The following is a 22,244-nucleotide window of genomic DNA, read 5'->3' on the forward strand; positions in this document are numbered from 1 at the left end:
TGTAGGGTCACGCTTTCGTGGTAATTTGGTGGGCATCATCACATGCAGCAAGACCAAGCAGCACGGACAGTTAGAGCTGACGCAAACAGAGTGATTAGTTTGTGTCTTCTCTCCCGCTATTTGTCATGCTGCACGCTTCAGTGTAATGTGGCTGTCAATGGTTAAAATGAACTATAGCAGTTCATCGAGTTCTGCTGAAAGGGTCCCCTATTGTCGAGAATGGAACAGAACAATGGCAATTTGATTTGTGTGATAAAGAGATACCCTGCTTTTGGTTACTAGAATAAATTTCTAAACTGCAGTTTATTTTTTATTAACAACAGTTTCAATGCAGATGAAAGGTGCATGGACAAAATTCGTGAATTTAGCTTGACTAGGTTTGTGACCTTAATTGTAATTGCGAACCGGTATAACAGTATGCATAAATATCACACACATATACAACCACGGGTGATAGCTTGCTTATTATGATTAAAATTGAAAGGTTGAAATCGACATATTCAACCAACGCAATGTGTACGAGATATGCCATGTAGAGTAGCTATGCTCGAAACTAATCTTCGCAGGCTCGTTCCATTTTACCCAATTTCTTGCCCATGACTGTAGGTTGGTAAATGAAACTTCTTCGAACACACATATTCTGTGTAAGGTTACATTTATTTTTATGCAGTACAAAACAAATTGAAATGTATAATGGCTCAAAAGAGAAATAACTAGAAACAAATTCAGCCAAATCATTACCAAACTTACTCACTAAAGATAAACGGATTCTCATTTAAAGGATACATACATACATACATACATACATACATACATACATACATACATACATACATACATACATACATACATACATACATACATACATACATACATACATACATACATACATACATACACACACTCAGGTGTAAATATTAAAATGAATGGCTATAAAACAACAATTCTAATACACTCATTTTGAATATACTACAGAAAGTAACTTACGAGAGAAATCCACCGGCACTGTTATGTTTGAACACGGTGTTTCTCGAACCATCTCGCAAAAGCTTGATGCATAGTTTTCCGCTGCTGCCCAGTGACAAGCATTTTTTTTAAAAAACACAAGAATAAAGCCCTTGACAATATCTTGCTAAAGAAAAGGGCTGTGCATCAATATTTTGTACATGTCTGCAATATCACTCTGTTTATTTACATAGCTTGGCTCATTCACAACCCACTAACAAAGCATGTTATGACACTTGGGCTGAAAGTTGGCACAGCGCGAGTAAATTCTAGACAATATGTGAATAATACAATTATAAGCTACTAAGCTCCTTGGTGCAAACAGTGTTTATATTGACAGCTATAAGTGCCATTTCGTTTCCCCAAAACACTTCTCAAATGTAGAATCAACTTTATTTAGCTAAAAGTTTCTACTCTGGCGCGTCGTGGTGGCTCAACGGTGGAAGTGACTCTTTCGGCCAAGAAAACAAAGACCAATTATTTTTCCAGTTCGTAAATTCACCCCATAATAACATTGAGGCAGCTGGTAGGAGTGCTTTTGGAGAGAGGAAACCACCACATTCCCACCAGTTGTGGCCTTGGGTAGCTACTTCTCTTGGACAAAGATGATGAAAAACACTCCTCAAGAAGAGTTCAAAGTTTGGGCATCAACACAGTTCCCATACAGCTGTCTATTAGTCTGCTTGAAAAATATTGAGTTTACTGGTGGGCAAAGACCGTACACTATGTGAGGTGATGCTCCAGTGCACTGCATGTATGTCTTGGTGCTGGCCTCAACTGCGATGTTGCTCAGCACATATGTGTAAAATAACAACTAATACTATGCCACTGCAAAGTAATTATGTGTCATTTGCATGAAACAGAGACCACAATAAAAGAACATAACAACATTTGCCTTCACAAAGTTCAATTAATGTAAATAAATTTCCATAGAGTTTTCACAGTTCATCTGTGAATAGTAATATTGGTTGTAAACACATCCTTACTTCCATTAACAAACCATTTTAAGATGCCAGATTCAATATTAGAGTATACCAGCACTTTTGTAGGGCTAAACAATTGTACAGGCACCTAGAAAAACACAAGTGAATGCATGCTATAGCTACATATAAAAATAAATACTTTTATTTCTAGTCTGAGTAGAGCTGCATAGATGATAAGTCACTTGCATTACATTATGAACAAACCTATCCGAGCATAGTATACATTTAAAAAGTTACACTTACACAATAGATAAGTAGACTGTTGAAGGACGGATAGGCAGTGGGATAATACCCAAGCACTAAAATCTACTGTTAAGATACACTAGGAGTAGTGATGATCCTCTTCCTTCCAAATAAAATAATTCACATAGATTCACTTCCCAGAGCTTATACACTCATGGCATCATTGGTGCTATACAAATGAGTGTACACTGAAGGATTACATCGACTAAGTACATACTTACTGCATCCTTGGCTTTACTTCTTGTACTACAAAGAATGCAAACACAGTTACCATTGGCGACCATAGATGCTGTGATTTCGGGCATGTAAATGTAGAGGCACGCAGGCACTTAACACACATGTTAAAAATTTCAGCTCAAAAATATTTGCCCACTAACACTACAGCAGCCTTTAAATTAGTGTCATAGTTTGGTATCTTCCAAGGAAAATTTAAATAATTTCGAATGCAAACAAATGAACTGCTGAATAATGCACTGCTAAGAAGTTAAGCAGCAGCTGCTCCTGACATCACAATTTGCCCTTTCTGCTGTTGTAAACTTTGAGCAGGAGAACAGTCACTGGCAGTCCCTTTATACTTGTTGGTCTTCTGTGCTCTGTTCTTGATACACTGTTCATGACCGTGGAGCACCGAACCCCTTGTTACTGCTGGAACTTGGAAAAATACAGATCATTGTTACAACCATGCTACATGCAAGAGTGTATAGTTGTCAATTATGTGCTCATATTTACAGATATTGTATTTTCAGAAGCCAATGACAAGCCTAAACACACGCACCACCTCAAACAGTGAAGACTGAAAATATATTTATTATGATACAAGAGCAAAACTACAATGTTATAGATGAAGACATGAAACTTCTGACAGGCATAAAAAGCCAATAGAGTTTCTTCTATTTCGACTTTACACTAGGTGCGAGAAGTAGACCACAAATAAGTTCACTAAGAAACACAAGTTAGACTGCATTACAACACAACAGCCAATGTTCATAATTTTAAGGCTGTCTAACATAACCAGCTCACCATACTGCATATAGGAGCAAATGGGCAGTCTAGAAGACACAAAGAACTTATGGATTATGAGTGGGCTCTTTGCTGACATCTATTATTCTAAATGAAGAAAACCTTTCAAAATTGCACTTCATCAGGGGAAATAATCATACGCAACAAACACAACGGGCTCCTACAGGTGCCACCAACACTCACCATTATTGTTGATACCAGTGTGTTGCCGGATGGATATGCCGCGTCCTGCACAGAACACCAAAGGAGTTCTCCATGACTTGGATTGCGTGTGTGCTAGCTGCATCGCTCTGCTGCTGAAACAGGCTAGCCACAGACAAAGAAATGAGAAGCCATGGCTTTTAAACACACTGAACGTCACCTTTAAAGAGATCAACAATGCATACTTAGGTCAGGTACAGTTTGTAGAAAAATATATATCACTATGCAATCGTGGTGAACATGTTCGGCTGAAACACGAGCAACAGCACTGAGAGAGAAAAAGCTACATCAGGTAAAAGATGCAGTTACTGGCCCTATGTCATCTGAGGCTTCTTCTATAGGTCTTTCTCCTTGCAAGTTGTGAACAGCCAGGCAATTTTCACCCACTTGCTATTTCCTTCCAGAGCACTTGATCCACAGAGGGAGTCACAAGCTCGAGAGCTCAATAAGGAATCAAAGTATCTGTGCTCGTTTCAAAGCACAAACTTTTGAGTCTCAGGTTTTTGGAGTTTCATTCATAAGCTGCAGGCTTTCAGCTTTCAACATTCTCAATTATCTTGCAATTTAGTTCTATAAATGTTGTATAAGAATTATGTTTAAGAATATTACAGGTATCCACTGAAAGCAACCATGCTTGGGTTTTCAATTTGTGCACAGTAAGTGGTGTTCACGTAATCGTATGTATTAAAGAAAAACTAACCTTGCAGCCAGCCGTTAGGCAGTTTTGTGCCCTCGAAGCTCCCAAGCCGATTGCAGTCCTTCCAGATGAGGCTGCCATGCATGCTTCCACGCCACATCCGCTGAATGATAACAGTCCCAGCAGTGACATAGGCTTGCACAGTTAGGGAGAACGTGTCCTTCCTATTTTTGTACAGGTGCCCCAAGTAATGATGAGGATTGATGTGCCAGAATTTGCAACCGATGCATCACAGGACCTTAACAAACCAATCTCTGCGATCTGTGAAGAGCCAAAAACGAGATATTTATTTAAAAACAATCATTAAAAGCACTCACTTCTAATAATTATTTGAAGAAGCTATCACTTCGTTAAAGTGACCAAAATCTGCTATATTCACTGTTAAATAAACTGAAGCCTCATGTAAAATTTACGTACCGCAATATACATGTCCTACTGAAGTATAGTACTACCACAGTGGTAATCGTCTATAGAACTAATTTTCCAAAATAACATAAATTTTTTAAGTGCAACCTGGCTCCTGAAAAATAAATTCACATTAACTTTCCAACTATCAAACGTGGTCAATCGACAGGCCCAACCTCATAATCAAACAAGAGCTCACTTGTATCAAATCACAAAAAAACTTTTTATGTATTTGCTCCATATTATATGTATGTATATAACAGTAGTAGTAAATTTTTCATGCTTCAACTTACCATAGAGAAACATTACATCTGATGGGCTTAAAAACTTGCACACGTTATAGAACTGCGTGAATTATAGTACCGGTGAAATTTAGTTCTGAAAGGTGAACTCACCGATGGCAGCATTTAGTAGCCGTCGGTGTCATAAGGAACCAAGTACGGCCAACAGGCAAAGGGCATCCGCAGACTGGAAGCTGCCGATGACAGCAATGAAGGGCTGGCCAGGCGTGCACGTCCATTGATAAAGTGCAAGAACTGGCCATGACCGGCTGTTGTCAAGACTCTAGTGCCGTGCAAAACGATGGCCAGACGAACTCGGAAACCTGTAGTTAAGCGATATTGGCCTACAACTTCATCCAAAGCAAGGCACCGGTGAAATCTTTGCTTTTTTGGGGGGGCTGGAGGGAAGCTTGACGTTCACGGGCTCTCGCTGCCACATAGAACTCTCAATTTGTTACCGAAGAACAGTCTAGGCGCGGTTCCAAAGTAACACGATCCACAACAGAATGTAGCATCTCGCAGTTTTGGTTGATCACATCACAGTGCTAGGACTATGGTTATCACAAAAAGGAGAAGTGACGACTTAACAAACAAAAGCGCCAAGCTGCCCCACCACGACTTCGCAGGGAAAAACAGTTATCAACGCTGTCTTTCAATTTTCGGTCACACGAGCACAGCTTGTTCACAAGTCTTGGAACGTCAACACAGCACCACTGTTCACAACGAACATCGTTTCACTCCCGAACAGTACATTGCTCTCAAGTAAATAGAAGCGTACGGGCTAACTAGTGGCGAAGCAAGAACCGAGCGCGTAGTTCATACGTTTCCGTACGTACTTGGGGTCACTCAAGTAACGTGTCAAAACGCTGTCAATCCGAAATGTCGCACAGTACCAAACTGAGAGACTGGAAAGTCAAGCAAACGAACTGTTACCGGCACACAAACACACATTGCAGGCTTCTCGAGTGCTAGTTGCCGTCGATACATCGACGCCTATCTCCGCTTGATAACCACACCGAAGCACAGGCTTTGCTGCACTTCACCGTACATCATTGCACTGCCACAGCTTTCCGCACTGCTTACACGCACCGAAAGAGCTGCTGTAATCAGAACACATCCGGTCAAGCGCTGAAGTAACTCGTGCGAGAAGCGTTTGCTGAAAGTCGCACCGACCGATATGCTGTTTACGACGCCTTGTTGTTTTCGACAACTGCTCAGCACATAAGAGAGCTCTTAGAAAGTACTTGCACTATTTTCACGGCGTGAAAAAAATTTCTCTTATGTGCGAGGGGGGTGATATGATGAACAGGAAAGGTGTGCCAGATGAAAGAAGTGTTTTGGCAACGTCACGGAGTGAGCTGATGTAGAGGGTATTGCTTCACAACCAATCACAAGCTGTGCCTGTCGGCCAAGCCGTCGTCTGCTCGCGTTTGTCGTCTGCTTCGATCAGAGCATGCGACAGGGGATTCGCCTTCGCAACGCTATTATTCTCAGGTCAAGTGGTCGCTGCGTCGCACAAAATACATGTCAGTGGCTCTCTCTACCTTTGAATGATGTTCGCTCGCCAAGTTAAATGGCTTGTAATTGATGCAGGGATGAATTCAGCCAAGGTTTGCTCCAGAATCGTGAGGGTTTGCATATTTTCGGTGTTATACAAAGTTACTAGGGTCATTTCATTCCGATTGCTTGCCATATTATCACGGTCCATATCGGTGTCTGAACAGTGAAGGTGAAGATTCATGATTTGTTTGTAGTTCCATGCGGAATCACGCGTACCCCTAATACGCTTTGGTTTACAAAATATGCTTTGTTCCAGATCGTCCCAAAGTGTATCGACAGCTGTATTTCAGAGATCGCAACCATTGGACTGTTAGAGCCAATGAAAGTACACTAGAGCACAAACTTTATGAACCACTCACTGAAAACTTCCTCTCATTTTTATTTCCAATAGCGTGCAAAGATTGTGCTCCCATTAACCTCTTTGGTGGTAATTTCCACCAATGAGGCAAGGATCTCGAGTCGCACTTTTAATTGGATGAAATGGGGTGCAACACAACAACATAACAAATAAGGTTGATCTTATGCCATGCCGCGTTCGAATGCACCGACCATTCACGTATCACATTGGTTTTCATCCAACCACAAATCTTTACATGCGTAGTTTTATGCCATTGACGCCCAATAGAATTCTTCAATTACTGCGACTTCAAACTTATTGGACGATGGTGGTTGTCAACACCATCCACTGCGTACAAGGGAAACAACACGCGAAACTCAAAGCACCGAAAGAAACAAAAACGCACCAGCAGTCATCAGGCAGCCCTTAATGGGCGCGAATTAACTCAAAACCAGCCAGGGCACCAAAGTATACCGCCGCGGCAGCAAGTTATAAGTAGCCACATTGTTCCTAAGAGTGGTCCGGACCACTCTTGGGATTTTCTCTCAGCCATGCTGTTTTTACGCACAATTTCGCTTCGTGAATCCACTTACGAGCACTTTTTGGTGACGTAAGCAAATATAGCAACTGCATCACCATCGCTGACATGTTCCCGGGCAGTCACAGCGCGCTTTATTTGCAGCGGCCGATGTGACAACTATGGCTTCTTACGACTTTTTTCGTTTCGTGAATGGACTTACGCAACAAAATTTCTCTTGCGCAAAAATGTTTTCGTAAGTGAGTTTTGTGAATCTGGGCCCAGTTCTTTGCTTCAGCTCTTTCTTCATTGTCCCACGCATGTTGTATCTGTAAACATTTTGAATAACGACTATGTACTCTTTGTCGCGTTTAAAAACTGATCAATCCGGTGCCTTTTTCGCGATAATTTTCAAGAATGCATCTTGGAGTCCAATGAGCTTCTCATTGTTCTTTCGGGCCCCGCCGTGGTGGTCTAGTGGCTAAGGTACTCGGCTGCTGACCCGCAGGTCGCGGGATCGAATCCCGGCTGCGGCGGCTGCATTTCCGATGGAGGCGGAAATGTTGTAGGCCCGTGTGCTCAGATTTGCGTGCACGTTAAAGAACCCCAGGTGGTCAAAATTCCCGGAGCCCTCCACTACGGCGTCTCTCATAATCATATGGTGGTTTTGGGACGTTAAACCCCACTTATCAATCAATCAATCATTGTTCTTTTGGTAACACATACGTTATCGAGGGCAACAACTGTGACAGTTTACTGCAATGACGAGTACAAGCCCACTTGACGAACGTTGGCTTCATCGATATTGTGTACTAAGAAAACTTCTGATATATTCAAGCCATTATTCCCTCTTGATGCCAGTAGGTTAACACTATGACCCTAAACAGGCCATGATACAAAATAATGCGGTGTCGTCGTTGCCAGCATCAGCTGTGAGCAAACAATCAGCACTCTCATCGAGCGAAAAGTCCGACAGACAAAACGAATAAACATTTAAGTAGAAGTCTTATTGAAATCAAGGTAGTCAGCGTGGCAGTCAAGTACTTTGACAGAAAGTCCTGCCAGTGCTTGAAACTGCTTCGAAAAAAAAAAAACCAATGAGGTCAGACCTCGCCATGTCGTCAACATAATCTAGATGAGGCACAATGCAGAACGAACTAGGAAGAATCACTGTATTCACCCATTCTTGTCCTTTGTCGGCATCGCACAAACGAAATACCTAATTTTGTTAAATTTTCAAGTCGCTTGGCGTGTCATATGAATTCATATACAATATTCATGCTGCGTGTGATTCACAGTAAAGGACGTAATATTGCGAGGCACAAACTGAGCATCACCCCGCACGTTACACCATCTCAATTGCGTAACGACAAGGTGGTCGAAAACTGCGAACCCAAAGCTGAGCTATAATTTGTTTTGGCAATAATAAAGCAGCAGTCCTAGCATCAACAATGTGCAAAGCTACATAGGTGCGCGTATGCCCCATGGGTGCCTGATGGGCACTTCACAGCTGTAGTTTTTGGAAGCGCCTAGATTGCAACTGCTAATGTGGCGTCCACAAACATTGATATGCTAATGGCACAACTGAGCCATGAGAAGCGAACCGAAAGACGATGCGTATGGGCCATCATAACTCTGTCCCGCTGTACACTTCAAGGCGAATATTCAGCAATTTACAAGTTACTCTTTTACACATGCGATGCAAGCTTTCAGTTCACGGTATTGACAAAATAGCTAAGTTTGATTGCCACAAACGACTAAATTGGTACTGAGACAGGCAAAAACGCAATAGAAAAACAGCTGTCCTCAAGGAAATGTGAGGCCATTTGCTCACTTGCGATAACTGAATTGGGTGAAAACAACGTGCGCATGTGTCATCGTAAAGAAGACTGTACATTTTATTACAGGCTGTGTAGGTAGTCATAAAATAGCTTTAGCATCCTTGAAAATCCCCAGATTTATGAAAACGTCAGACGTCTAGAGAATAATAAATAGAGATTATTGACAACAAAAGCAGAACGTACCTTTCGTGAGCTTTCAAGCCTTGATGCCATGCCAGTCATTCATTCATTCAGTCATTCAGTTTATTCATTCATTCAAAATACAAAATACGTAGAATGTAGTATGCAGACGATGGTCCCAAAGTCAAGCGACTGCAGTGGGACCCTCGGTTAACAATAACAATAAAATTATTTATTATAACAGCACGTAAAATACGCAACACAAGTGAAAATTAAACAGTGAACTTACATAACATAACATCAAGTAAACAAAAAAGGCAGTCAGAATGCGACGCAAGAACAATAGTAATAAGTTATACAAGTAAAACATAATCACGCCATAAAGCAATAACCTACATTTGCAAAGTATTTCCAATTTCATGCCCAGATACATAAGAATCGTTAAGTAATCATCGTTGTCAGCCTAGCTATGCAAGATGAAGTTTTTAAGATCACGTTTGAATGCATGAAAAGATGACGATGATTTTATTGTATAGGGCAGGTTATTCCACAATTTAATGACTACACAAAACAGTAACACTGAATACTTTGACGGTGCACCTCAAGAGAAATCCTTTTAGTCTTAGTGGACGCATTGTTGTACGATTGCGCCAACGGGCAGAAACTCGCGTTCGACACCACTGCCAGGCCTTCGTGCACCTACCTCCCTCCTGTAACGATGATTATGTCATACTGCCGCACTTGAGGCTCTCCGCAGATTTCTCAAGGAGGGCCCATTCAGGCCACTTGCAACGAGTTCTCACGCCACAACCTTCAAAAAAATTAATTTGTTGCTTTTCAGGCCAAAATACCCGCGTTATACCTTTGAATTGTTCGAAAAGGAAAAGGGAAAGGAGGGTAAGTTGCACATGTCTGTGTTCTTGTACAAATGTGATGTATTTCTCTCCATTTCACGTCTGATCAATATAAAAATTAAGAGGCCAAAGCTGTTTCTTAGTGTGAGAACATTCTAATCACGCTTAGGTCAAGGCGAAAATAGTTATTATAGACTAAGTGAGCTTTCACTTCTTAAAAGTAGTTTTTTTTTCCATTCGGTAGATGGTGGTTCATGCCAATATGTTCTATACTGCGTAAAATATATGGCACTTCTCTGACGAATGCATCTTACCCTTTCTGTTCGGGACAACCAATACTCCTCACAACACTTCTTCAAGATGATCTTCAGCAATACGGGCGCTCTTCACGCTACCAGTTATTCGCCATATCGGCTCCAAAGGGTTTTTCTTGGTTACTAACACTTTAGCGCAATTCAGTCATCTGTTAACTCACCTGGGGGATGTATAACTTAATACGTTTTGATTCTTGACCCATATAACACTTATTAGACCTTCAATATAGAATATTAGTGTCAATATATAACTAATATTTACCAAGTGCATGGTATATAAAAGCAGAAATTTTGATCAGGGGGACACCTTTTTATCGCTTATATAGAACTTGCTTCTTTACCGGCATGCACGTCCACTAAATAACTTCTTGTTCTTCGGTTGATGTTGTAGATTAGCAAAAGGAAATGAAACAGGCAGAGAATAGCATTCCGTTGCTCAGAACATGTCCAAAATTTCCTGGTAGTGTAAAGTTGCTGTACGAGAGAAAATTTCCCATTCACAATGTGGCATTCCGCATAATCACTTGCAATCTTTCAACTTTACGAGCGACATTGGTGGTTAAAAAATAAAGTTTTGAATTACGTGTATATTATGAAACGCACTGATTACCAGGAGTACAGCTTTATGATAAGTATAGCATGTACGCTGTGTGAGTAAGAGTGTTTTACTTTGTTTTATTCTGCGCACTTAGAAGACCATTAAAACATTCGGTTAGTGATCGATACTCATTGATATAAATATTCTCTGATATTCTCCTTATTTTCAGCCCGAAGGTGCTGTTTCAGCATGCTTCTTCAGATGCGGAAGGGGGAAATCTCGATTTATTGTCATGGAAGAACAGTTTACGCCGTGTGTGGTAAGACAGCGTCGAGAAACAGACCCCATAATGACCTAACAGTCACCGATGTGTTTTTGTAAAAACATTTTGCTGGTAGTATCTAATAACATCACTAGAAAATTCTAGGGAAATAGATTCAATGCAGGACTGGGCAGTATTGTGATATAATTTCAGACGGACTTTTCAGTATCAGTATGGTCATATTGAGATACGTTTTAAAACAATATTTGTATGTCATTACTGAAATGCGTTTCCGATGTATTGGTTGTATCGCGATGGTGTGTGGGACACAAGTATCTCGTTAATTCTTTGTTTTTGTAAATGATCGCAGGCGTGTTTTTGGAGGTGAAAGATTTTTTTTTCTTTCTGTGTGTGTTGAACAAGCAAAGACGCGCGCCGGTTTATGACATAGGGAAGACGGTGATGGTTTTCCACATTCACAGAATACCCCGTATGTCAAAACACCCAATGCCGATGGCCTTCGCAGGGGGGTGCAAAAGGCGTACTTCACCTCTTCAAATCACACCAGGAGGAGCCCTTCACTCAAGCAACATCAGCAATCTCTGCTCGCCCAAGGTCATGACTCAACATCAGTTTGCGCCCTCCCCCCACCCTTAAGACAGCCATGCCCCCCAGGAAGAGTGACGTTTGAGCCCCAGGCGCTGAATGCTTGCTGTAGCATCTTGAAGATCTCATATGCGAGAAAAAGGGCTGCTAGGCTCGGCTGCACACGACAGGCCAAAGACTGGCGCTGTACCAAGGGCAGGGTATTTTGAGGGGCCAAGCCTTTTTAACGGCACACAGAGATAATTATGGCAGCGCCGAGCAGGCTATTTGTGAAGTTAGCGGCTGTACCTGTTCCTACTTTCTTATGAGAGAGCTCGCAGGAGTGACCTGGCAGGCTGACACCATGTCGTCCCCAATGAGCATGGTTCAAGGAAACCATAAAGTATATAATTTTGACAAACTGGCCTCCAGTGCATGTAAGTAAAACAGTGAAATCCGCAGCCATCTAGTACGCTGCCAACGAAACTCGGGAGGAGGCTGCAAAAGTGATTTCTTCGAACGGATTAAAGCAATTCGTTTTACGGCGAAATGCTGAATCGCTCCTCGAGGTCGACAGAATCCTCTTTACAAACACTTGGTTAAGCCGCCTCTAGTGTACTTGAGTGGCGTATCATTCCACAGTAGAACGATTTAGAGCCCTAGTCACAACCAAAGTCGCACGAGCAGCGGTATTGGGAACGGCGATGACGGGTGAGGCACCGCCGAAGAAAACGTAACACAAGACCAAGCAATGGTCAATGGTGGAAGTCATGGATGGCGGTGTAATGCTGGATGGCCAGTCATTGAAGCGGTATAAGATGTATCCAATGCTTTGGTCTCAAAGCATGGTGAAAAATTTCTGGAAAGGTAACTTTTTTATTTGCGGACATCGACGTCAAAGCTAAAATAAATATCCAGGTAAAAGAAGCATGTATTCTTATTCCAGTTGAAGGGAAAAAGTTTACATTCAAGGGCTTGTTCTTTATTGTTAGATAAAATACTAATAGTTGTGATGTAAACTTTAAGAAAAAAGTGGACGAAAAGATAACTTGCCGTGGATCGGGATTAAACCTGCGGCCTTCAAATAACGCGCGCAGTGCACTCAACCAACTCAGCTAACATGGCGGCCATACCCCCCCCCCCCGTTCACCTTATACGGCATATATGTGCATTAAACGAGGCAGCGTCCGTCAGCGCCACCAGTGAGATCGAATATATTTTATATATTCTCGAAGTGTAGATCCCAATGGTCCAACAGAATTATGTGCAGAAGCTCAAGAGGCCCTGGAAAAGCAGTTCTGCGATAAATAAATAAACTGCAATTTTCAATGTGCAGCCATATTTACCGAATTATGCCATATTTATTCAGTGAATTTGCGAAGTGTAAACATCCCCAAAATAAAAATAACTATTTTAGTATTTTCATCGCTGTATCAGTATTCCGGAATAGGTTTTGTTTTTCGCAAAAGTACTTTCGAAACAACCCACTACGTGAAATAAAAATGTATGTCAGTGTATGTATCTTAGGCTTCCAACGCATGTACTTCGGTATCCGTATTCAGTAATACTTTTTCGAGTACCTCTGCTCAGCCCTGCTTTAGCGCGAGTGATGAAATATCTCATTGATTGTATACGGTGGCAACAAATTGCTTTTGCAAATTCCTTTCGCAAGTTGCGTCCGAAAGCTGTGGGATAAATTTTCCAATGTAATTTAGAGGTTGTAAAGCTGCCAGAAATGATGATGAAGATTTAGTAACCTTGTAATAGAAATTTAAAAGAGGAAAGCTTTTTTAAAGTTAGCAGATATATTTGCGTACATTATGACACAGTAGGATATATTCTTACTGCAATGCCAGGAAAGTTTTTCAGGCGGACTTGTCGTGTTCATTTTCAGAAAAAACTTTTCACTAAATATAGTTTACAGCTGGGTTAATCAGTTGCGCATTTCGAACCACACATAATTTAGCCAAGGTGTCTTTAGGATGAGCCATGTAAGCAGCCTCAAGCAGAGACCATTTGCTATTACACTGCTGATTCTCCAGAAGTGGAGGGGTACCTCACAGTACCTTATGAAGTTGAAGCAAAGAGATTTCGTGATGCTTTACAGTTTCGCATTTCAAATTTTTACATTCCTTCATTTCACCGCAGATCACATTCAGTGATACTTTATTATATTTGATATTGTACTTGATGGAGCAGAGAAAGCTACGCGGTCTTCTTTTGATTACTTCTTTGTTAGACGCTGGACAGATTCGTTAGTTCATTTGAAACTTCTTGTTTTCAGGTTTGAAATACTGCAGATCTGTTGTATAGTGCACATAAGGGCGCTGGTATAGACGTCAAACGCTGATCAAGTGGTGCTGCGAAAAGTGCCGCCAACAGCACCCTTTATCGCCGCGTTAGCCCTAACTGAGTAGTTCAAAGACAGCCGTCCGCAAACTAACGTGTTTAAGCTCTCCTATTTCGTTGTTGCTGGGGTGGCCTTTTTTCTGAAAATCAAGGACTGGCAAGCAAGCTCCTTCCATCCATTCAACGTCTCCTTCGAAAAGTACGAAGCTTAACAAAGCTAACTGTGAGAACTATGCGAAAGATGTATCACTTATTTCGGCGTGCTGCCACTGGCATATTGAATACAAGCGAGGATCTTATGGCATCGAGTTCGAAGCAAGCACTGCGACAGGCGTTTTATAACGCCTAAATGCCTTATACTTGGCCGTGCTCATGATGCCAAAGTGAGGAAGTGTATACGCGAGCAACATATCTTACGAAGTTCGCTTTATTCGGCACAAATGGCCCCGGTGATTTGTGGCATTTCAGTTGCATTCTCCATCTATCTCTCGCTGCCTGTGTGTTGAAAAGTTTTACTGCACATCCTGGAATGTTCTGTGGATGGTTTTGTTCTGTTTGCATATACTGCGAATGAGGATAAGTACGTGTCAACTTCTTCAGTTTACAACGAAAGGTGAAACCCAGGCCTCCGCGATAGCTCCGGCAATCGCTGAAACCAATGGCAAGTGAAGCCTGGTTGGGGTCACGGCCAACATTTTGCAATTTACGAGTATAAAGTACGCGTTTTGCTTTTGCTAGGTAAAGCCAAAACTTAGAGCCTCCAAAGACTACGTACGCGATGCTGGATGGTGCCGCCCACTTCAGATTAAACGTGGTAACGGCATACGCGATACTTGTTGCGTGCGCCACCGCTCTACTGTCCCATGGCGCGCACCGCAGTAGGCAATTTTGAGCTTGATAATCGAACTTACCACAGTTCTAAATCAACGCTACTTAATACAATAACAAGAAGGCTACATTATCACACTTTCTCATGCGGCCGGCGGTTGAGATCGCGTGTAGTTCGCTTATCCTTCTTGAGAGTACATAACAAGCGCTCTCGCTGTTCTGCTTCGCAAAAGCTACGGAAATCGGTAGAGTCTTTTACATCCACGGCAATTAACAAAGCAACCACAGCGTCGACTGAGGTAGTTCTTCGTAGAGCATGGAGCTGTTGCGTCCACTCCTGTTTTTGCCGTCGTTCTGGCGAGTGAACGAGCCTGCAGTGTACATGTTGGTTTGGTAATGCGTCTAACAAGCGGAGACAAATTTCTAGGTCTTTTTCTGAGTGTTAATGCGCAAACACACCTAATATTTTATTTAGCTCCATTGTTGTTTCTCACGCGCAAGTTGCACCTGGTTGGGCAGAAAACTGTGCACAGAATTTGTACTTTGTACCACCCAAAACTGCACCGACAGGTGGTGCTACATGGCTGTAAATCTCCAGCGTCTCACGTTTACTAGAAAAAAGTGTAGTCTACCTTAGTAGTGTACTTTAGTTTGTTACCATTAGGATCTCGTAGGTTCGTCGATGAACATTCTTTCGTTTCCATGTCACATACCATATTAGCGGCCTAATAAGGTTCTAGACTCGCCCTTGCGTACAGCACATAAAACATGTACATAGACGCACCAATATGAAAGGGGTTATCAGATAAGTATACCACTAGATTCCGCCATCTCTTGAACCCCTTTTTATTGCCGAAGTCTACATCCAATTTTATGACGATTTGTCTGATGCTGTACATAATGTTATATATTAAAACAGCTCCTATACAGGAGACTAATACTGATATTGCTGATCCTGCCTCTATTGCAGGACAGTCGGGGCTCAAGAGGTGTCTGCATCGGCAAAGTATGCCGAACGCCACCATCGGCCACAACGCCTTCATCACCTTCTCAAAAATCAAGCATGGAGCAGAAGCCTCAACGAACATCGACTCCAGTGCTGTTTTCTAGAGAAACGTACGCAGCGGATAATGATAAATTACCTTTGTCCAATTTATCAGTAGCAATCAATGGAATGACTACTGTGCATATAATGAATACCTCTACAGGCAGTTGCAGTCGAGTGCTTGGGGCTGAACGTAGGGACCACACTGTATTGCGTTTGGACACTGCCGCTTCCTTGAGACAAACCAACCCTGAAATCTCAACAACGACATACTTTTCAGTGGGTGTGAAAATACCTGTACTGACTTCACCAAATCCAGATTCACATATATTAGTTCATGAGACAGAACAAAATATTTCTTCTGAAGGCCTGGGCTCAGGAAGTAACAGTGAACGTGGGAAAAACTATAAAAAAGACACCCCTCGAAATATGCGTGTATATCCAAACGCTTCAACAACGGCATCAGCTGTCAATGCTACCTCTGCACCAAGTGCACTGCAGCACCAACTAACAACTACATCTGCTGCACCAAACCTTCATTTAACTTGGCTAAATGGCTCGTACGAGTCACTGAAGTATGTGACGGCAACAAAACCTACTGCAATGCGGACAGCGAGAAATTTGGTTATACAAAAGGTACCAGAGACAGAACAAACCACAGAGCTTCGCCTTCGAGAGCTTTCCGTTGAAAAATTTCCGTGCTCAAGTTCACCAAAAGAATATTTTACAACTTCCACGGTTGATGTGTCCACTCTAACAGCGCCTAGCATATCTGTTGTACCATCAAATGCTACACGTTCACTTAGACTAGTGAATGAACACACTACCTCTGCGTATTTGGAGCAGACTGTAACGAAGGCCTCTGATGAGGACAGGAATAGTAAACAAACCACTAATTTAGTGAGCATCAAAACCATTCCTAGTTTTGGAGTATTCAATACAGTGGACATGTACAAGTTTCTATCACCAGTAAGCATAAAATACTTGAATACGAAAAATTCAAAACCGAATAATACTTCATATTTACCTCTACTTCCCACAATAACATTTACGACTGAAGAAGCAAATGAAACATCGCGGCGCCATTATGAACGTTCTCATCCGGTGCCACCACAGTTGCTACCAAAACGTTTGATCATGGAATCGACTAATGTCTTCCAGGAGGCTGTCTCCACGCTCACACATGAGTCCGAAAGCGAGCACCGAAGTGTTTCTGCACACACCGATGGTGCAGTCTTTCATGAAATCTTGACCGCACCAACGGAAAGTACAAATCGTATGAAGATGTTCAGAGTTTCTCAAGAAAGAACAATTAAAAAGGCGCGTCATGAACCACTCCTTAAGTATACTAATTCACCCATCACCAACGCGTCCATAACACTGGCTGTACAAACTGCTTATGAACATGAAAACGAACTACCTCACTCTCCATTATTATTCAGGTCCAGAGAACCATTCTTGATTTTCACCGACTTTTTTCAGAAGTTTGCGACTCGGCCGGTGACTCGCAAAACCACGCCAGTTGCTCAGAGAGGTGCACGTGCCTTTGCCAAAGGATATACAATACGCAAGACGTTTGGGCGACGACAGCGTCCCCTAACAAATTTTCCAAATGAGTTGTAACGGCTTTTACAGAATGAAAACTGTAAGTGACCGAGAAAACGCAAAGATTGCTTTAAGTTGACGTTTCTGCGTGTGAATGGCATATCATTAATCTGAGCATGCTTCCTTCGTAGAACTGAAACGACCAATATTTTAGCCGTAATTTGTTGCTTCTTTTTAAAAGCCAGCACTGATTGTTTGCTCACGTGATATCAACGCTTATTATAAAGGATAACTGCTAAGCTAGCAAAGTAAGTTTGGTTTTGTTGATTTCGCCTGCGTGATGTACGTGTGATGAATCGTGTTTTAGCACATGCCAACAATAAATATGCTGCTATTATTATGCTTTTTTGGTGCAGTCAATCTCATTCATTGTCCGCATGGTTATTTCCGTGAGGTAAGTTCGATTAGTAAAGGTATCTTTGTGCCATTGAGGCTGAACGCCATGGGACTTGCTTCGATGGACCTGAAGATGGTCCTCGTCCCTTTTTGTTGCGTTCTTTTCTATCTTAGCCAGTAAAATCTCACTTGTCATGACTTCATTATTTCGGCTGCATAGTACGGCTTTCCGGAACCAGCAGCCACCGCGCTGCAACGATCAGCATGGTTTGCCGTTTGTTTATTGTGCCCTAGGTGCACAAGATAATTACTTTGTCTGGACTTTGCTTTTCTTCTATTAATGCTTTGAAAGATGAACGCCCTGGAAAGAGATTATATGTTCATTATATTTTGTGGTAGTATTTTTTATTCATTGAAAAATACGTTCTAGGGCCGAAGGCATTGAATGAGGGGGGCTACAGTGATTGCGGAAGTGAACTTGTAAGAAACAACTATAAAATGCAGGTTAAAAATAACAGCATAACAAGGTGTAATAAAAACTAATATTTCAATAGGTCAGAAGCACTTAAAACAACAAATTACTACTCGCTGATGAAAATAAAGGCCGACATTTCAGTACAGAAAACGGCTTGAAAATTGAACATGTAAAACTACCGAGGATTCTATATTACAGAAATGCATCTCAAGCTTTTGCTGAAACGTGTTAGGTTACTATCAGGGGCAATATTGTCAGGAAGATCATGCCACATGCGGATGGCTTGCGGTAGTGTTGATATGTTGAACGTGTTTGTGTTACCAAACATGAGCGTGAAGCTGAGATGACTGTGTAACCTGCGTGACGCGTAGAGGGAGCATTGAAGGTGCAATAACAATGTTTTCTTGCTGCACACGTACTTATAAAATAAGCATAACAAGAACACGTGACGGCGTACATGCAACGCTTGTAGTGAATGGTCAAGTTTAAGCTGAGTCACACTAGAGTGAATGTCGTAGTTCATAAAAATGTAAGGGGTGGCTCTGTTTTGAATTGCTTCCAGCATGTTAATTCAATATTGAGTGGAAGGGAACCAAGCAGATGAGGCATATTCAAACTGCGAGTGGATGACATTAAGGTAAGACAGTTCGAAAACTTCAGATGGACGATGATAGAGGTTTTGGCATAAATACTCTAATGTTTTGGAGGCGTTAGCGCAAAAAAAGTGGGGTGTTCTAGTCAGGAAAGTCATGGTGTACGGTGGATGGCCGTTAAGCTGAAACAATAAAAGGTAACAACGAAAAACTGGGCGGAGAAAGTATGATCACACAACACTGGCGCTGAAGAGCAACTGTGTTCAAATTTATTACACCAGGAGTAAGATAGCTTAAAACGTATAGCAAAAATATGTAGTTGGAAAGGTCACGACGTATAGCGGGTACCTTTCAATGTGCCGTGATGGCAGAAAAAGAAAGTGTAGTCTTAATGGAGCTTGCTCTTCATCGTCATGAGCATCACTGCCATCGTCATGAAGTATAGTGGGCACCTTCCATGTGATGTGCCGTGAAGACAAAAAGATGATGTGTGGTCTGGATCGTGTTTGTTTGTTCATCGTCATCAGCATTAGGATTATTATCAACGCCACAAACCAAAGTCTAAAACGCAAAGCTTCGGCCATAAAAGAGCTTCGCCCCTAAAGAGCAATTTTTCATTCTTCACAGCCGATAGTCATTGAGTGGCAAGAGAATTTTACTTTCACCAAATTGTTACCTTCTAAACTACCCTGAATAGTAATGCATCATATTTCAGTAGAGTATTTCTTCGCTCTGGATACTCATTCCCGCTTGTCATGTCAACCCGTGGAATCAGATTTTTTGGAATAACTGCAGTTTTTACTCACCTCTCATCATAGTTTCATACTGCCGATGGCATTTAGAAATGGACAGCATTCCCGGTGTACCAAAAGCAACAGAAACAAATCACTCAACAAGAGCGCTGTGAGAGCGTGTTACACTCTACAGTTTCGTCTATCATGGATGTAATGAAAATGGCTGAATATACATGTGCAAAATTGATAGTAAGTAATAATTGATTGTTTCCTTTATACTAGCTTACGTGCCAGCAGGTATTTAAAAATCTGTAGAAAATTATATAGAAGAATATTTAGATATTTATAAATAGTTAGGTTTCTAAATATAACATGTAGTCGTGTAAATTATGAGAAATAACATATTTTCTACTAAGCTCACATTTCCGGTATGAACTTTACCTGCTCCTTGGTAATCCTGACAACTTGATGAATTGTGACTCATTTGGCCGCCGGTCCCGCCACGGTGGTCTAGTGGCTAAGGTACTCGGCTGCTGACCCGCAGGTCGCGGGATCAAATCCCGGCTGTAGCGGCTGCGTTTCCGATGGAGGCGGAAATGTTGTAGGCCCGTGTACTCAGATTTGGGTGCACGTTAATGAACCCCAGGTGGCCAAATTTCCGGAGCCCTCCACTATGGCGTCTCTCATGATCATATGGTGGTTTTGGGACGTTAAACCCCACAAATCAATCACATCATTTGGCCGCCGTAATTGCCTTACCTTAGGGTACCACAGACCTGATGACACTGTTTGCTAGAACGATTGCAAGGGCATAACTTCACAATTGCAAATTGGGCTGACACTTGTACACTTTGATGATGGGTGTCTTTATTTGTGCTTTTGAAACCAAGCTTGAAAGAAGAAATTGGAAAAGTTAGCCAGTTACAGATAACCTGTATAATGACGCCTTGGCTGCCCCGAATTATCAAGATCTTCAGGGCCTCCATCGGAATTTGAAGGTCTTCCTTGCAGAAGCGGAATCGCCCCCGAAGGGTGTACTCGTCTATTTTGTTTATGCCTATATGGCCACCGGCTGATGTGCAAACCCTTTGTCATGGCGCTCGGTAACCGAGGAACCAATTCTCTATCTCCTCCAAGAAAGATCGAGGTGTAGTCTTCAACGTCGAGGTGTAGATAGACCTGCATGTGGTCACAGAGCATGATGCAACGCCGACAACGCAACAGCAGCATAACTCTCAGGGAAACAGACGACGCCGATGACTAAAAGTCCTATTTGTGAACGTCGATGATACAGGTTGTTCTGTTGTCGCGCTTGTCTGGCTACGACCGGTCGTCTGGATTGCTTGGCAACGGCGGTACCGGTTTCAGTCGCAACTGTGGCACAAACAAAAAAAAAGATTTGCTGTAGTGTTGAAAGCTGTCAGAATAATTAAAAATGTTATATTGAAAGTAATTCACTTCATTTCACTAAGTGCGTTAAATTTAACACTTCAAATCGTACAAATTATTAAAATATACTTACGTGACCAGACGCTATGGCACTGCGAGCGCGTGTGACCTTCGTGCGGCTCGCGTTTGCGTGCGCGCCACCGTGGCGCCAACTAAAAAGTATTCCGGTTGGGTATGGGTTGGGTACGCAACGCCGTGCGCTTCCAAGCCAGCAGCGCCCCAAGAGAATGCGCAACCAGTAATAAAACTCTCTAATATGAATTGAAACTCGAAGTGTTCAACGTGGACGCCTCCGGACCACACTATGGCGGCTGGTACACGGCCGCTGTCGTACATGAGAACCGAACTGTTAACGAGCGCCCGTTTAAAGCGGGAGACATAATTCATGTGAAGAAAGTCGCTATTGTTCTCTGCTTGTCCCCCCAGTCGCGAACCATCATCTCGAACTTTTGAGGGCCTGTCGAAACAGCTTAAACGGCTATGTCATGCCCCCCTCCAGCCGTGAGCCAAGCCCAGATTGTGAAGAGGACGTTGAAGCCAACCTCGATCAGCGAGCTGGCCGCAGGCAGCGAGGTCTACTTCCAGAGTAAGAGGCACTTCCCGTTAACATTCGCAAGCTCAAGGCCGCCACCGCTACAGCAAGCACTATGACCGCCCCTGTGTTAACGCCCGCCACGGTGATAATGCAGCAGTCAAGAGAGCCACCGACATTTTACGGATTATCATGTGAACAAAGTGAAGACCACGTGGGAAGGCTCTAAAATTCGGACAGCAGGAGGTCACCTAGTAAAGCCGGCCGGAATCTGCACATCGAGAGTCTCCATTAATAACCGGATTTAGCCAGCACCTCCACGATATGTCACGGGGTCGTGACGTCGAGGAAGAGGAGCAGACAGTACTTCGAAGAATAATCTATTGATTCGGATGAACGTGTGGCCACGTAAAAAGAAAGTAAGGTTACAGCAAAAAACTGGTAGTAATGGCGGCAAAGAGAGCGTTGGCCGTCGTTCAACTAACACACGGCGAGGCTTGCCGGCATTTATACACTTGTCTTCGAATACTCTAGC

The 22,244-nt window shown here is 42.4% G+C and overlaps 1 protein-coding gene across 1 annotated transcript; it reads right to left on the reverse strand.

Annotated features, from left to right (window-relative positions):
* Positions 1-638: 638 nt before the first annotated feature.
* LOC142803943 (uncharacterized) lies at positions 639-5,771 on the reverse strand. The gene is made up of 4 exons (XM_075890300.1): positions 4,950-5,771; positions 4,153-4,410; positions 3,435-3,479; positions 639-2,882 (listed from the first exon to the last, which is right to left on the reverse strand). Exons 2-4 carry the CDS (start codon positions 4,247-4,249, stop codon positions 2,716-2,718), a joined length of 309 nt encoding a protein of 102 aa, XP_075746415.1. The 5' UTR covers positions 4,250-4,410; positions 4,950-5,771; the 3' UTR covers positions 639-2,715.
* Between the last annotated feature and the right edge of the window lie 16,473 nt (positions 5,772-22,244).

This window comes from Rhipicephalus microplus, chromosome 3, assembly GCF_043290135.1.
Source record: "Rhipicephalus microplus isolate Deutch F79 chromosome 3, USDA_Rmic, whole genome shotgun sequence".
NCBI lineage: Eukaryota > Metazoa > Arthropoda > Arachnida > Ixodida > Ixodidae > Rhipicephalus > Rhipicephalus microplus.